Here is a 14,156-nt window from a genome sequence, read left to right on the forward strand (position 1 = left end):
ACAGCACACTCCCAGTGGGTGCAGGGGGTGTCTCAAGGGGCCAGGCACTGCCTGGGCATCATCTGAGCCTCAGGTCAAGCAGGGATGGCAAAAAACCTTTTACCCACCTTGCCACCTCACCCCAACCCACCATCTGCTGGCACATCCCTTCCTTAAATCCGTCCCTTCCATGGAATGTGGGGTCACCCCAGTCACTTCTGCACCTTTCCCAGAGGCAGTGCCCGCCCCACAGTGCGAGGGCTCGCTCACCCTGCAGCACGTAGTCCTCAAAGAGCATGGCCGTGTCTCCCAGCAGCTCCAGTGGCCCCCCTGGAGGTGTCTCCTGCCTCAGCCTGGCTTGCACCACCCTGTACTTTGCACGGGGCGGCCGCACTCTGCTCTGCTCTGCTCTTATCTCCCAGCTGGGCTGGAAGCAGCAGCTCCAGGGGCACAACACGATTTCCAGAGCTGCTGTGGGCTCCCTGGGCCAGGGGCTGCCTCTGCTGTTGGTGCCATGTGGAATTTAATGATCTCCCGTGCTGGCCCTGGCCGAGCACATGCCCTCACAGCATCTCTGGAGAAGAGGAACACAAAATGGGAGCCTAAAGGGGTGTGTGACTGTGTTACCAGGGGTCCAAGGATGAGGGAAGAGGCAAGGATATGACTCTATGCTTCAGAAGGCTTGATTTATTATTTTATGATATATATTATATCAAAACTATACTACAAGAATAGAAGAAAGAATATCATCAGAAGGCTAGCTAAGAACAGAAAAAAAAGGAATGAAAACCAAGGGCTTGTATCTCAGACAGAGAGTCTGAGCCAGCTGACTGTGATTGGTCACTAATTAGAAACAACCACACGAGACCAATCACACATGCACATGTTGTATTCCACAGCAGCAGATAACCGTGGTTTACATTTTGTTCCTGAGGCCTCTTAGCTTCTCAGGAGAAAAAATCCTAAAGAAAGGATTTTTCATAAAAGATGTCTGTGACAGGGGTGCAGAGCAGGTACAAAGCACAAGCTGTGTTTGATGCCTCATTTTATTGTGCACACTCAAAACTCCAGCTTTGAGGCTTGGCCAGGCTTTGTGGAGGATTTTGTGTGCTTCAGTCACCCGGAGAGAAGAAGCACCCAGGAAAAGCTGCCTGGCTGGATGCAGCCCCTTTGGAGACATCTGGGTGGTGGATGGGCAGGGAGCAAAGCCCAGCACAGAAATCCCTGTAGTGCCTGGAGCTGGGACCAGCTGTGCTCAAGCACTGGCCAAGGTAAACCTAGCTGTGTCTTCTCAGTGGTGCTGAGGTGAGAGTTGTTAAACCACGTCCTGCCATGGCTGCTGCCCGTGCCATGAGCACTGGGGCCAGGGGCATGAGGTCCTGTGTCAGTTCCCTGCAGACACACTGATGCTGCTCCACTCCTCCCCGTGCCCTGCTGTCCTCTCCAGCCCTGCTGGGTCCCAGCACAATTCATCTCCTGCGCCCCAGCTGGGCCATCAGCTCAGCATTGGCAGCTGCCTTGGCCTGCAGCTCCTTCTCTCGGGCCAGGTCGAGCAGGATTTTCAGTAAGTGAGTGTGGACATCGAATGACAGGGCCACCTTCCTCCTCTTTTTGCTTGGAGCTGCTCTCTCAGTGGCTGGACTCATCAGCCAGGGCAGGGCTTGTCTTTCTGATCCTTCCAGCAGTGGCAGGCTGGCTTCATCTGGATGAGACCCTGCCCCAGAGCCATCATCACCCCTCCTCACTTTGGAGACACCTGGCAGCATCTTGTTGTGGCTGGTGCTGTCCTGCCTCAGCAGCTTCCCTCCATCCACAGCCTGGGGAGCTGGTGAGAGCCACTCATGGCTGGGTCCCTCCCGGGCTCCTGCTGGTGGCCCGAGGAGCAGCAGGAGGGAGAGCAGCATTCTGCCTCGCAGCGTGCCCGGGGGTGCCTGCAGGGAGCAGTGGATTGGCTCTGAGCATCACCCCCATCACCCTGACACTGCCCCCTGACACAGCCAGGACACATCCCCACCAGGGTGTTCGCACAGAACCTCTCCACTCCCTGCACCTGCACCTCGTGGGGCTTCACCCTCCTTTCAAGAATCCTTAATGATTCCACCCTGATTTTAACCCTCCTGAACAGGGTGGGGAATTTCGGGGAGGCTGAAGGGGGCATGGGAAGCAAATCCCCCGGGTGTCCTTGTCCTTTCACACAGCCCCTGGCCAGATGCTGTGCCCTCAGTTTCACACCCTTCAGCCCTTTGTCACCCAGGGAAGGAGACAGCCCTGTCCTGCCAGGGTGCTGCGGCTGCTCCCCAGCCCATCCCTGCCCTTTGGCCAGGGAAATGCCTGCCTGGGGTTTCAGGGCGGGCACTGGAGCTTTCTTCCTGCCACTCCTTCCCTGGCAGTGGCATTCCCCACTGTGTTGCTGGGCTCTTTGGGGCAAAAGCCACCCACCAAGGGGGGACACAAGCCACTTGGACTGGCATACACAGGATATTGGGGCAGGAGACTGGCCACAGGTCCTGAGCTGTGTCAAGCCTCAGCAACTTTCTCCAGCCCATTTCTCACGCTGGTCACAGGGAGGGCCCCAGGGATTGCAGGATGCTGAGCTATGGGGTGGGGATCGGGGTGCTGGGGTGTGGGTCAGAGCAGGTGTAGGGACACAAATCCTGCTATATAGCTGCCTCTCCCCAAAATCAGTCACCCAGCAGAGCATCTCTGGGGTGAAACCCTTTGGAAAGCACCAGAGTCAGCAGCCAGAGGTGGTTAACTCACTGCAAAGTGAGGAATGAAAAGCACCTAACCCCCTGCAACCTATTTCCCAGCTAAAAGCCCCTGAGAAGCACCCCTGAGGGCACAGCCTCACCATTTGCAGCAGGTCCTCGTGTCCTCGATGTTCAGCAGAGCTCCCAAGCTGCAGGGACCACAAGTTGGAGGTTTGCTGTGCTCCCTGCCAAGCCCTGGCTCTTATCCTGTCCCAGCTCCACCTCTGACCCGCAGAGGGGGTGACAGTGACAGGGGGAAGGTGGGGGGGGGCCGTGTGGAAATGTTTTTAATACACTTTGCCTAATGGCAGATGAAATCATCCCAGGATGTGGGTGGGTGTTGCCCCCTTGCAGCTCCCCCAGCTGTTTGGAGGGGATTCCAGGAACCTGGGACAGCTCAGTTCTAATTGTTCCATGTTTGACTTGCAAGATTTTTTTCTCCATCTAATTAGGCCTCCCTGCTCCTGTCAGGCTTGGTGATCACTTCAGGGAGAGAGAGAACGTGCAAATTGCTGGGACCATGGGCATTGTGCCTCACAAGGACAGCTCCTGGTGCCAGCTTGGCACTGTGTCCTGACAGGCTCCCTGGCCACATGGAGGGCATGTCCAGAGACATGTCACCTCCCTGCTGTGCCAAACCCAGGCACTGCTTTGGCCACTGGATTGCAGCTCACTTTAATGCACTCCAGCTGGGACACCACTGGTTTGCAGGCACCTGCACCATTCCAGCCTGGCCCAGCTGCCCAAGTGGGGTGAGCCCCTTATACAAGGGTTTTGTTCCAAAATTCCCCTTAGGGAGTGTGGGAGCATCCCAAGGCTCTGAGGCTGTGTGGGCACCACATGAGGAGAGTTGTGGGTGCTCAGCCCCACAGCCAAGGGCAGGAGTCAGGGTGCTCAGGGTTCAGACCACCCAGGGCTCTGCCCACCCCTGTGGTCTGAACCCATGGGTGACCCAGCCTATGCCGCTCTCCCCAGGACTGCAGGGAACAGAAATAATGCCAGCTTTGTTCCTCCTCCCAGGGACAGCCAGGAACTCACACCCAGTAGCCAAAATTAGCTGGCAGCACTGATTCACACAGCACATCATGCAGCAGCACAGAGCCACGTGCTGACACGTCAGGGCCTGCACAGGGGGTCATGGCCTGGCTTGCATCAGCTGGGCACGTGCTGGGCACAGGGATGGGGCACTGGGCTCCCTGGAAGGGTGAGGGACTCCAGCCAGCTCTGCCAGCAGTGGCCAGCTGCAAAGGGCAGCCCAGCTGGCAGGGGCAGGGGCATGGTGAGTCAAGAGCTGTCCCCAAACTCCACAGGCATCTCCAGAACGAGCCAAGAATGTGACATGTCCCTGTGAGCACAGCTTTAATACACATCCTCCTGCATTGTACACATAGACATTTGCTGTATATAACATACACAGAGAACAGCAGGACGTGTGGGGCCACACAGCCCAGCCAGCAGCCCTGGGGCAGTGAAGGGCACATCCCTACCCAGCCCTGGGGATGGGGGGATGCAGGGGCTGCAACATCACATTCACAAAGCCTTGAGAGTAAGTGTGGGCGAGCAGGAGCCGCTTCTAACATAGCACCATCCTCAGGGTGTCCCTGACAGGCCTGGGGGGCAAGTGAGATCCCCCAGGTTAAAGCCAGATGTGCTGCTGGCAGATGTGTGAGCTGGAGGGCAGCACATGGCAAGAGCCTCCATCTCCCCACAGGTCATTGCCAAACCATCACAGCCACAAAAGGGGAACTGGGCCCTAGTTGAGGTTAAGGTGAAATTTATTCAGATGGAGCTCATTGCAGGGTGAGGGATGCTGTGCAGGGAGGCACTGCCTGGCACAGGGATGTGGGCAGTTCTCCCAGCAGAGACAGGGAGCAGAGAGGGAGTTTGGGGGTCTGTGGGGGGCAGGAAAAGTACAAGGGTATTATGGGAGGGGAGGGAGCCCAACTATGCCAAGTGCTACCTCTGCTTCCAGAGAGAGGGAACAGGGCTAAGAACCCTTCTGTTGGCAAAAAATAATTTAAAAATCAAACTGAGAACAGCCCAGTGGGAAAGGGGGTTCAGAGCCTTGGTGGGAGGCAATTTTCCATTTGACATAAATTTCACCTTAATGACAATACACTGATATGAAATGAAAAACCCACGAGCAGCATAAAGACAGGTTAGAAATAGCACCAGGTTCCTGCTGGGGCTGGTGGGCACATGGCTGCTGCCCCCACGGGCAGCCCAGCCCTGGCCAGGGCAGCAGCTGGGCCAGCTCCAGGCAGCCCAGCCTGCCCAGACACTGCCTGCACCTACAGCTTTGGCTGCCCTCCTTCCTTGCTGCCAGCACTGCTGCGGGAAGCTGTGGAGAGAAGTGAGGCGCTGTCAGAGCTCGGGGAGCAGCGCTGTCCCCAGCTCTGCATGGCTGAGCCCGGGGCACAGCGTGGAGGTGCTGCAGTGCCCAGCCCTGCCCACCTGTCCTGCAGTGCAGCTCACACTCCTCCTTGCTCTGGAAGCGGTTGGGGTTGCCCTGGCAGCCGCTGTAGACGAAGGGCCGGCACTCGGTGGCTCTTTGGTTGTAGTACCAGCGCAGGGTGTAGCGCTGGCAGTGCCCCTCGTCCAGGGGCAGCCTGCAGGGCTCAGCTGTGGGCAAACCCTGCTGTCAGGGCAGGCAGGGATGCCAGACCCACCAGGCACAGGAGGGGAAGCCCAGAAGGACAAGGCTGAGCATGGGAAGGGTTTGGCTGGAGGAGACTCTCTGTGCTCTGCCCAAGTGCTGGAATTGAGGGCAGGAGACTCCACTCTGTCCGCAGGGACAGCCTCCAGCAAAGAGATGGGGACATGATGGCCACAACACCCCTTGAAAGGATTATAGAGGGACTCTCCAAAGGCTGCTGCCCTAGGGCTTCCCTGATCTCCTGGGGCCTTTGGGATCTGTCCTGTGGCTCATGACCAGAGCACAGGAAACTTGCCAAGGCAGCAGGTCCCACCAGCCCAGCACAGCACCCATCACAGCTGGTGACAGCTTTGGTGAGGGGGATAGAGCACAAGGTCTGCATGGTGTGGGCAGCACAGTGATAGAGAAGGTGCAACCCCCCCAGGTACCAGCAAGAGGGCAGGAAACCCCAAATCCACCAGACAGATGGCACAGGGACCCACTGCCCAGCAAAACCCAGGGCAGCTCCATGGTTTCCCCCAACAGCTTAGCTCTGAGTGCCAGGTGAGTGCAGGGAAGCTCACCATCCCCTGTGGGCTGCTCCAAGCTGTCCATCTCTGGGACCTCATCGTAGTCATCCTCCTCTCCCTCCATGTCATAGGCGAGGTCATCGTCGTCGAGTGTGACCTGCCTGTCCTGCCCTGGGAGACAGCACCACATGTGAGCAGTCCTCACCACACACATGGAGCGCAGAAAAAGGGGGACAAGGACTGAAAGACAGGGATGACACACCCTCATCCTCCTCAGCGTGTGACAGCTTGAGCACAGGGACTACATGAGCGCTGCCAGCAAGGAATGGCTGAGTGGAGAGCGATCCTGTCAAGGGGACACAGGAATCAGGGAAGAGGCAAAGGAGTCTGAGCTGCTTTCCCCTTATTTCCCAAGGGAAAGCAACTCCTCTCAGGTGTGGAGCAGTGCAGCACTGCCCTACCCTGATGCAGCCTGACAGGATACATGCACAGGGATGGTGGGTGGGGAGATTCCCCCTCCCCTGTCTGCACCACAGCCCAGGGCTGCCACGGGGGCTTCTGGAGGAGGCACGGGAAGGGGAGGCCCAGAGAGACAGCACCCACTGAGAGCCCAGCAGGAAGGGACAGGGGAGGGCACAGGGAGGCACACATGCCCGTGTCACCAGATCTCACAGACCCTCCAGGCTCTCCATCACCTCTTTGGTCCTGCTCGCTCTCCTGGCGGACGATTCTTCCTGCTCCCTGGGCAGAGTGGAAGCTGCTCCTGGCCTGAGCCCCCCAGCCTCCTTGGAGAGAAAGCACCCACCTCATCCCAGCCCACCCTTTGCCTCCATCCCTCCAATCCCACTCCTCCAGCCTACCCTTCCCTCCAGCACTGCTGACCCCTGCAAGACCCCTGCCCCAGTTCTGACACCCAAGAATAGATGGGGTACAGCTCCTGTGACCCCCTCAGTTGGGCAGACGCTGGCAGCACTCAGACCCCACTGGCATCATCCTGAGCCAGCTGTCCCTGGGATGCCGGCACCATCGTTTCTGCCACACACCATCCCTTCTCCCTGTGCAGGGCCCTGCACTGATGTTGACCCTGACTGAGGAGTCATGGAGGGTGCCAGCCACCTCCAGCTCCCCAAAACCAGTGGCACACCTGGGTGCCAGGGCTCCTTTTGTGCCACACGTTTGGAGCAGGGGGATAGGAAGGAAGAGCTGCAACCTGAGTGCTCACGTGAGTCCTGGTGCCGTGGGAAGTGGCCACCACAGGCTGTGGGAGAGACAGGGTGGGGTCAGGGGCAGAGTCCAGAGAGGGGAGCAGGTAAGGGTGTGCCCCCAGCCCCAGGGCAGCAGGGGGGATGCTCACCACAGTGCTGGCTCATCTCCTGCCTGACGAAGGCACGGATCTCCTCCTCCTGCCAGGCACACGAGGGGCAAGGGTAGCAATGGGGGGTGGTGCAATTCAAGAAGAGGAAAAGCCCTTTCCTGAGAGTCTAGCAGAGCCCAGAGGTGAGGGCAGCCCCTCCCTCAGTGGCAGTGGGATGGATCCAGCACCCCTTCCCACCCCAGTGACCTGAGTGCCACCAGCCTGTGCTGGCTCCTTACCGTCATGCCCGGCTCCCCCTTCTCCCCACGGGGCCCGTGTGTGCCAGGACTGCCCTGGGGACAGCAGAAAGGAGGTGGGAAGCTGGTCCAGGCTGGAGCCCATCCAGGCAGGGCCAGGCACCCACACACTTACCTGCTCTCCTCTCTCACCAGGGATGCCAGGCATGCCCCGTGCGCCGGGCACTGACTGTCCTGGGGGGCCTCTCTCCCCCTGCAAAGGACACATGCTCAGGATCTGGCTGCTGGAGCCTCTCTGCTCCCCCCAGCACCATGGAGATGCTGCTTTCCCCAGGCCTGCACCCCAGGGATGCCAGTGCAGGTGGGGATGGGGACAGCTCCAGCCCAACTCAAGGACAAGCAGGGTTCCAGACTCCCCCCCCTCAGACTCCATCCCCTGGGCAGGGGGACACAAGGGAGGACACAAACCAGCGAGCTGGGAGGGCAGGACAGAGCTGGGATGTGACTCCAGATGCCACCCACCCCTCACCCACAAGGTGAATTGGGCCCTCCCATCGCCAGAGCCCCAAAGGGGAGCAGTCACCTGTGGTGAGCACTTACCTTCTGGCCCTGCATGCCCTCAGGACCTCGTGGGCCAACGCTCCCTGAGGGCCCAGGGGGGCCAGGAGCACCGTCACTGCCCCGGGGACCAGGGCCACCCATAACACCCGGGGCACCCTGGAGGAGAGCAGAGGGTCAGGCCAGGGACATCAGAGCCCCCAGCTTCAGAGCAGATGCCATGGACATCCTCTGAGCCCCCAAAAAACCAGCACTGGTGCCTCCTTATAAAGAGCAGGGAACTGTTCTCAGTCCTTGCTTAGTGACGTATTTAGAGCAGCACTGAATGACTCTTCTGGGAGCACCAGGCTCTGATGTGCTTCCAGCCAAGGCCGAATCCTGGTACAAGCAATGTGGTGCAATGCCTCCCATCCCTTTGCAGCCTGCTCACCCGGTCTCCTTTCTCCCCCTGGTCTCCTTTGGCTCCCTGCTGCCCATCAAAGCCCCGGTCACCCTGCAAAGAGGAAGGGACAGGCAGCAGGGGACACACAGCAGGGGGATGAAGTGCCAGCACAGCTTTTCCCAGCACTGCTCTAACCTACCTTGGGTCCCATGAGCCCTTCCTTTCCAGGAATGCCTGGTGGTCCTGACAGGCCCAGCTCTCCCTGGGGGACAAAGCAGTGTCCATCAGCCCCCAGCCATGCTTTCCTGTCCCACCCTGGTGTCACTGAGGTGCTTACCGGCTCTCCTTTCCTCCCTGACAGCCCTGGGCGCCCTGGGATCCCTGGCTCTCCCTACAGCAGGCAGGAGAGAGGCAGGGCAGTCAGTCCTTCAGCCCTCAGTGCTCACCCCAGAGCCACAGGCAGAGGAGGGGACCCCTGAGCCTGTCACAGGGCAAGGTGTGGCCTCAGCCATCTCCCACTCCCCTGGCTGAGGGAGGGGATCCAAAGGGCCACAGCTCCCAGGCACCATCCAGGCTCCTGCAGCACCCTGCAGGCACCCACTCACCTTGTCACCCTTGTCCCCATTGAGGCCACAGGCACCTTTCATGCCCCGCTCACCCTGCAAGGATGGGAAGTCAGAGCCCTGCCAAGCCAGCACCGGAGAATGCTGGCAGCCAGAGAAGCCAACCCACCTTGAGGCCACGCATGCCCAGGGGTCCCATGTCCCCCTTGTCTCCCCGGGCCCCGGGGATGCCATCACGGCCAGGCTGGCCCTGTGGAGAGCACACAGTGTGACAGGGTCTGCTCCTGCCCTGCACAGAGGGGGCAGAGGCACAGATACAGCTCCTCACCGGCTCTCCAGGCTCTCCTGGTGCTCCAACCTCTCCCTGGGGAAGGCAAAGGCACCAGTCAGGGCAGCTGAGGGGATGGTGCCACCACCAAACCCAGCAGAGAGGCTGCCCAGCTTCATACCTTCTGCCCACTGGGGCCACGTGCCCCAGGGAAGCCCATGGAGCCCTTCTCTCCTTGTTCACCCCTCGTGCCCTGCAAGGAGAAACCCAGATCAGCACAGGCCAGGAGGGAGAGCTCCAGCCACAGCCTCTGCATGGCCACAGCACAGCCATGGTCACCTCCAGGCCATGGTCCCCTTGCACCATGTCCCTGCACCAGCAGCACATAGGGCACAGGGATGCTGTCATGCCCTGCTTCCTCTGTCCCCTGCCCTGTCCCTTGCCCTCAATGATCCCCAAGCCAGCAGCTCCCAGCCCTGCACAAGCTCCCCCCAGCCCTGTACCTTCTCTCCAAGCACGCCTTGCTCCCCCTTGTCCCCCTTGTCCCCTTCTGTGCCCTTCAGGCCACGCTCTCCCTGCAAAGGAGGAAGCACAGGGAGGGGTCAGGGGATGAGGAGAAGCTCAGACACACATCAGGGTTGGAGCAGGAACATGGGGTCTGTGGGGTGGCTGGAGGAGAGGGGACAATACACTCTGCAAGGGAGGGTCCCCCAGCAGGGAAAAGCTCCTCCAGCTCTTCCCAGAGGGACAGGAAGGACGGGGAGAGGGAGGACAGGGACAGCTCTTACCGGCTCCCCCTTGCTGCCCCGTGCTCCTGGCGGCCCCTCCAGCACCACAGTATCACCCTGTACACCCAAAGCAGACAGAGGAGGGGTGAGAAGGGGGCCAGGGCTGCTGCCTGCCTCCCACTGCCCTCTCCCCAAGGACTCACCTTGTCTCCTTTGGCTCCTGGGGCCCCGAGGTCTCCCTGTGAGGATGAGGGGATATGCTTCAAAGATGCACAGCAGGGAGCAGCAGCACCTCCCTGGGCACCCCAGTACCTGGAGGTGCATCACTGCCCCCAGCACACAGAGTCCCTTACCTTGTCCCCACGCTCCCCACGGTTCCCAGGCACGCCCTGTGGGGGACAAGAGAGGGGTGCTCAGGGAGGGATCACCCGAGCAGGGTGCAGCTGAGGGAGGGGGGTACCTACAGCTGGCCCACGATCCCCTTCTGGCCCTGGGCGTCCATCCTCACCCTGCAAGGGGGAAAGGATATGAGAAGGGGGTTGGGGGCACCCCAGCATCACCCCAGGCCAGGGACAGCTGCAGCTCTGGCTTAGTGACCTGTCTTCTGTCCCTGGCTGTGGGGACATGGGGACTGTGGCAGTACCTACCCGTGGTCCTGGGTCACCACGTTCACCTCTGGCTCCTGGCAGCCCAGCCCCTGGAGATCCCTGCCAGAGGGAGGCAGGAACTCATCCCCATCCTCACTGCCCACAGCTCCTCCCAGCCCTGCAGGCACCCCCCCTGCCAGGGACACCCCACAGTCCCCACCAGCTCTCTGGGTGCCATGTGCCACCATCCAGAGCAGGCACAGCACCCTCAGGGGTGGGCTGGCTGCAGGGACACTCCACAAGGGAACCAACCTCCCACCCCTCATGCTATAGGGCTGCCCCTGGTCCTACCTTGTCACCCTTCAGGCCAGGGGTCCCTTGCATGCCCTAAAAGAAAGGAGAAGGGTGAGCAAGCCACAGGAGAAAAACAATGCCAGACACCCTGTAAAACATCCCTGAGAGTGTCACCACAGCACTGCACACTCCAGCCTGCCCCAGGGCCCAGGGAGGTGCCAGCTGTCCCTGCCAGCCTGTCTGAGCCAGCAGGACAGAGCCCTCAGCCCCAGGAATGCTGTGCCACCATACTCACAGCCGGCCCTGGGGGCCCCACAGGTCCTGGTGGTCCAGCAGCGCCATCCCTGCCTGGAAAGCCGATCAGGCCCTGCAGGGAGGAAGCAGGAATGGGCAGAGCCTGGGGCTGGGAAGGAGTGGGGCTTGCAGGGACCTCAGTGCCACTGCACAAGGGCCCAGGGTCGCCAGGACCAGTGGTGCCGTGTTCTGGTTGAAGCCTTTACCCTCTCTCCTGGGGGACCTGGAGGGCCAGGCTGTCCATTGTCCCCTCTCAGGCCTGGCTGTCCTGGCATCCCAGCAGGGCCTGCCAAGCCTGGGGGTCCTGGCAATCCTGGCAGGCCGGTGTCACCCTGAGGTAGGGAAGTAAAAGATGGAGCTCCTCAGGAGCTGCTTTTCCTTCAGCCAGCCAAGCTAGAGCATCACTGGGGCATCAGGGACATGATCAGAGCCAGGGTGACATGGGGACAGGGGTTACCTTCAGACCTGGAGGCCCATCCTGCCCTGGTGGTCCCCGTGCACCGACACCCACTGATCCCTGCAAGGTGGCACAGAGCATGTGTCACATCACCAGGCTGGGGGCACAGGAGTGCCAGGGCCATCGTGCCACCCAGAGCATCCCCCAGGGTGGGGCAGGGGGGACATACCTTCTCCCCTTTGGCTCCAGAGGACCCCTTGGCTCCCTGTGAAGACACCAAGCCCCAGGAGGACCTGGGCAGTAGGTGGCAGGGACACAGATGCCAACCCCCACCAGCATCCACTGTCCCCAGTATCCACCCACCACCCCAATATGCCTCCTACTCACATCTTCCCCAGGATCTCCTGGCTCTCCAAACTTTCCTGGCTCCCCCTGGCAGGGAAAAAGAAGGAAAAAGCAGATGTGTGGGATTATGGACTGGGGGAGCAGCTGTGGTGGTGTTCACAGGGGTCCCAGGACAAGGGAAGAGATGAGGATCTGATGTTTCAGAAGGCTTGATTTATTATTTTATGATATATATATTATTTTAAAACTACACTATATTAAAAGAATAGAAGAAAGGATTTCATCAGATGGCTAGCTAAGAATAGAAAAGGAGTGATAACAAAAGCTTCTGACTCTCAGAGAGTCTGAGCCAGCTGACTGTGATTGGCCATTAATTAGAAACAACCACCATGGACCAATCACAGATCCACCTGTTGCATTCCACAGCAGCAGATAACCATTGTTTACATTTTGTTCCTGAGGCCTCTTAGCTTCTCAGGAGAAAAAATCCTAAGGAAAGGATTTTTCATAAAGCATATCTGTGACAAACAGCTGCAGCTGGATCCCCACACGGTGTCCAAGCAGCCAGGGAGCTGAGGACCACACGACCCCTCCCCAGTGACCCCCAGGGCAGCACTCACCTTGTCACCCTTGGGGCCTGGCAAGCCTCGGTCACCCTTGGAGCCCTGTCAGGGACAGCAGTGTCAGGGGACAGGGCACACACAGGGCTGGCTGGCCCCTCACAAGGCCAGGGTGGTGGATAAGGTTATGGCAGGGAAGGGTCAATGAGGGAGATGAGGGCAGTGTCAGGGTGTGTGGGTGACTCACGGGCTCTCCCAGCAGCACACCCTCCAGCAGCGCCGGCTCTCCCTGCAGGGCACACATGGGTGCTCAGCTGTGCCCACTGCGGGTGCCAGGGCCCAGCACACCCCTCCCAGCCCAGCCCTCCCAGCCTGGTCCTTACCTTCTCTCCCTTGGCTCCAGGGGGGCCGGTGATGGCCTGGGGCAGAGGATAGTGGGCAGGTGAGCAGGGCTGCCTGGGGATGCTCCCCTCATCCTGGCCAAGGCAGCTCTGCACTCACCTGCCCCGGGGCTCCAGCATCCCCTGGCTCTCCCTTGGGACCAGCAGGCCCTGAAGGTCCTGGTAAGCCCTGGCACAAGTGGCACAGCCCTCAGCCTTGGCTGCAGAAAGCCAGGCTGAGCTGAGTGGGGATGGGGCAGGGTGGGCACGTCCGTACCATCTTCCCAGGCATTCCTGCCTCGCCGTCCTTCCCTGGCACACCGTCCCTGCCCGGCACTCCTGGCTTCCCACTCTCCCCCTGCAGGCAGTGACAGTGAGGCTGGGCTGTGCAGGCAGCCCCAGGCACCCTCACTGATGGTAGCCAGGTGTGGGGGTCACACACTCACCACTTGTCCCGGCAGCCCAGGGACACCCGGTGGGCCCTGCAAGGAGACATGAGCAGAGATCAGGCAGCATCCCAGCACCAGGAGCAGCCAAGGGGTGGTTTTGGGGTGCTGCAAATACCTACCCCTGGGCCAGGGGGGCCAAGGGGTCCTGGCAGGCCCATGTTGCCCTGGGGGCCAGGCAAGCCCTGCAATGGAAACAGCCACATCAGAGAGGGGATGGAACAGCCAGGACCTCGGCTGCCCCCATGGGAAGATGTGTTGGGGTGGGACTGGCTGATTTGGGAAGGCTGGATGGATTTGGGCAGCCAGGTGGGTACAGGCAGGGAGGGTATGAGTACTCACACGGATGCTGGAGCCAGGTTCCCCTGGGTCACCCTGGGAAGAACACATTGCATCAGCCTGACCACCCCAAGCACCCAGTTACTTGGTCACAGGCACATCTTCATAGCTGGATCCAGCAGGGGTCCAGCCAAATGTCCCACCCCCAGCACAAAACTTCCTGAAATGTGGTCCTCCCTCCAGCCCCCAATCTGGCAAGGCACCCTTTCCCTCTGCCAGGCTGGAGTGGCAGTGCTGCTGCCTTACCTTGGCACCAGCTGGGCCCGGGGTCCCTGGGGGGCCAATGCTGCCCTGCAGGGGACAAGGGGACATTATTGGGGTGGCGCTTGCTGGTGGCACAGAGCAGGGAGGGGGCAGCAGGACCACTCAGCCCCAGCAGTGCCACCCCACCTCTGCTCCCTGGGGAATGCCCACCCTGGCTGACACCACCCTTGCACGACAGTGACATGACACATGGTGCAAGGTGGCTCCTTACCGGAGGTCCTGGGGGTCCTGGCTCTCCCTGATTGCCCTGGAGGGAGGAAGAAATGGGATCACTGCAGACGTGGGTTTTCCCCAGTGGGAGCAGGC

General features: G+C 60.2%; 2 protein-coding genes across 2 annotated transcripts in view; both read right to left on the reverse strand.

The window, feature by feature from the left end:
• Positions 1-1,448: 1,448 nt before the first annotated feature.
• On the reverse strand, positions 1,449-3,868 carry LOC132078291 (urocortin-3-like). The gene is made up of 4 exons (XM_059480352.1): positions 3,768-3,868; positions 2,831-2,878; positions 1,994-2,096; positions 1,449-1,910 (listed from the first exon to the last, which is right to left on the reverse strand). The coding sequence occupies exons 1-4, from the start codon at positions 3,866-3,868 to the stop codon at positions 1,449-1,451; spliced, it is 714 nt and encodes a 237-aa protein (XP_059336335.1).
• Positions 3,869-4,079: 211 nt separating this feature from the next.
• Positions 4,080-14,156, reverse strand: part of COL7A1 (collagen type VII alpha 1 chain) — a 29,185-nt gene continuing 19,108 nt past the window's right edge. Inside the window, exons 81-119 of the mRNA XM_059480353.1 lie at positions 14,062-14,097; positions 13,833-13,877; positions 13,590-13,622; positions 13,370-13,432; positions 13,248-13,283; positions 13,079-13,159; positions 12,923-12,991; positions 12,805-12,840; positions 12,669-12,710; positions 12,482-12,526; positions 11,904-11,948; positions 11,746-11,781; positions 11,577-11,636; positions 11,326-11,451; positions 11,121-11,192; positions 10,883-10,918; positions 10,592-10,651; positions 10,409-10,453; positions 10,298-10,333; positions 10,148-10,183; positions 10,005-10,061; positions 9,720-9,791; positions 9,398-9,469; positions 9,277-9,312; positions 9,118-9,198; positions 8,991-9,044; positions 8,723-8,776; positions 8,585-8,647; positions 8,434-8,496; positions 8,046-8,162; positions 7,621-7,698; positions 7,488-7,541; positions 7,249-7,297; positions 7,039-7,152; positions 6,590-6,679; positions 6,157-6,240; positions 5,949-6,065; positions 5,184-5,351; positions 4,080-5,070 (exon numbers count right to left, since the gene is read on the reverse strand). Of these exons, the coding sequence (XP_059336336.1) occupies positions 5,021-5,070; positions 5,184-5,351; positions 5,949-6,065; positions 6,157-6,240; positions 6,590-6,679; positions 7,039-7,152; positions 7,249-7,297; positions 7,488-7,541; positions 7,621-7,698; positions 8,046-8,162; positions 8,434-8,496; positions 8,585-8,647; positions 8,723-8,776; positions 8,991-9,044; positions 9,118-9,198; positions 9,277-9,312; positions 9,398-9,469; positions 9,720-9,791; positions 10,005-10,061; positions 10,148-10,183; positions 10,298-10,333; positions 10,409-10,453; positions 10,592-10,651; positions 10,883-10,918; positions 11,121-11,192; positions 11,326-11,451; positions 11,577-11,636; positions 11,746-11,781; positions 11,904-11,948; positions 12,482-12,526; positions 12,669-12,710; positions 12,805-12,840; positions 12,923-12,991; positions 13,079-13,159; positions 13,248-13,283; positions 13,370-13,432; positions 13,590-13,622; positions 13,833-13,877; positions 14,062-14,097 (2,511 nt within the window). The 3' untranslated portion in view covers positions 4,080-5,020. The remainder of the gene's footprint in view (positions 5,071-5,183; positions 5,352-5,948; positions 6,066-6,156; positions 6,241-6,589; positions 6,680-7,038; positions 7,153-7,248; positions 7,298-7,487; positions 7,542-7,620; positions 7,699-8,045; positions 8,163-8,433; positions 8,497-8,584; positions 8,648-8,722; positions 8,777-8,990; positions 9,045-9,117; positions 9,199-9,276; positions 9,313-9,397; positions 9,470-9,719; positions 9,792-10,004; positions 10,062-10,147; positions 10,184-10,297; positions 10,334-10,408; positions 10,454-10,591; positions 10,652-10,882; positions 10,919-11,120; positions 11,193-11,325; positions 11,452-11,576; positions 11,637-11,745; positions 11,782-11,903; positions 11,949-12,481; positions 12,527-12,668; positions 12,711-12,804; positions 12,841-12,922; positions 12,992-13,078; positions 13,160-13,247; positions 13,284-13,369; positions 13,433-13,589; positions 13,623-13,832; positions 13,878-14,061; positions 14,098-14,156) is intronic.

This window comes from Ammospiza nelsoni, chromosome 11, assembly GCF_027579445.1.
Source record: "Ammospiza nelsoni isolate bAmmNel1 chromosome 11, bAmmNel1.pri, whole genome shotgun sequence".
Lineage (NCBI taxonomy): Eukaryota > Metazoa > Chordata > Aves > Passeriformes > Passerellidae > Ammospiza > Ammospiza nelsoni.

Bases quoted from the DNA above. Each gene is read 5' to 3' on its own strand.
- LOC132078291 (XM_059480352.1), bottom strand. From the start codon at position 3,868: ATGACCCCCTGTGCAGGCCCTGACGTGTCAGCACGTGGCTCTGTGCTG. The intron at 2,097-2,830 runs GTGAGGCTGTGC...CACCCTGTTCAG, and splicing joins ACGAGGACCTGCTGCAAATG to GAGGGTTAAAATCAGGGTGG. The intron at 1,911-1,993 runs GTGGGGATGTGT...TGCTCCCTGCAG, and splicing joins GGTTCTGTGCGAACACCCTG to GCACCCCCGGGCACGCTGCG.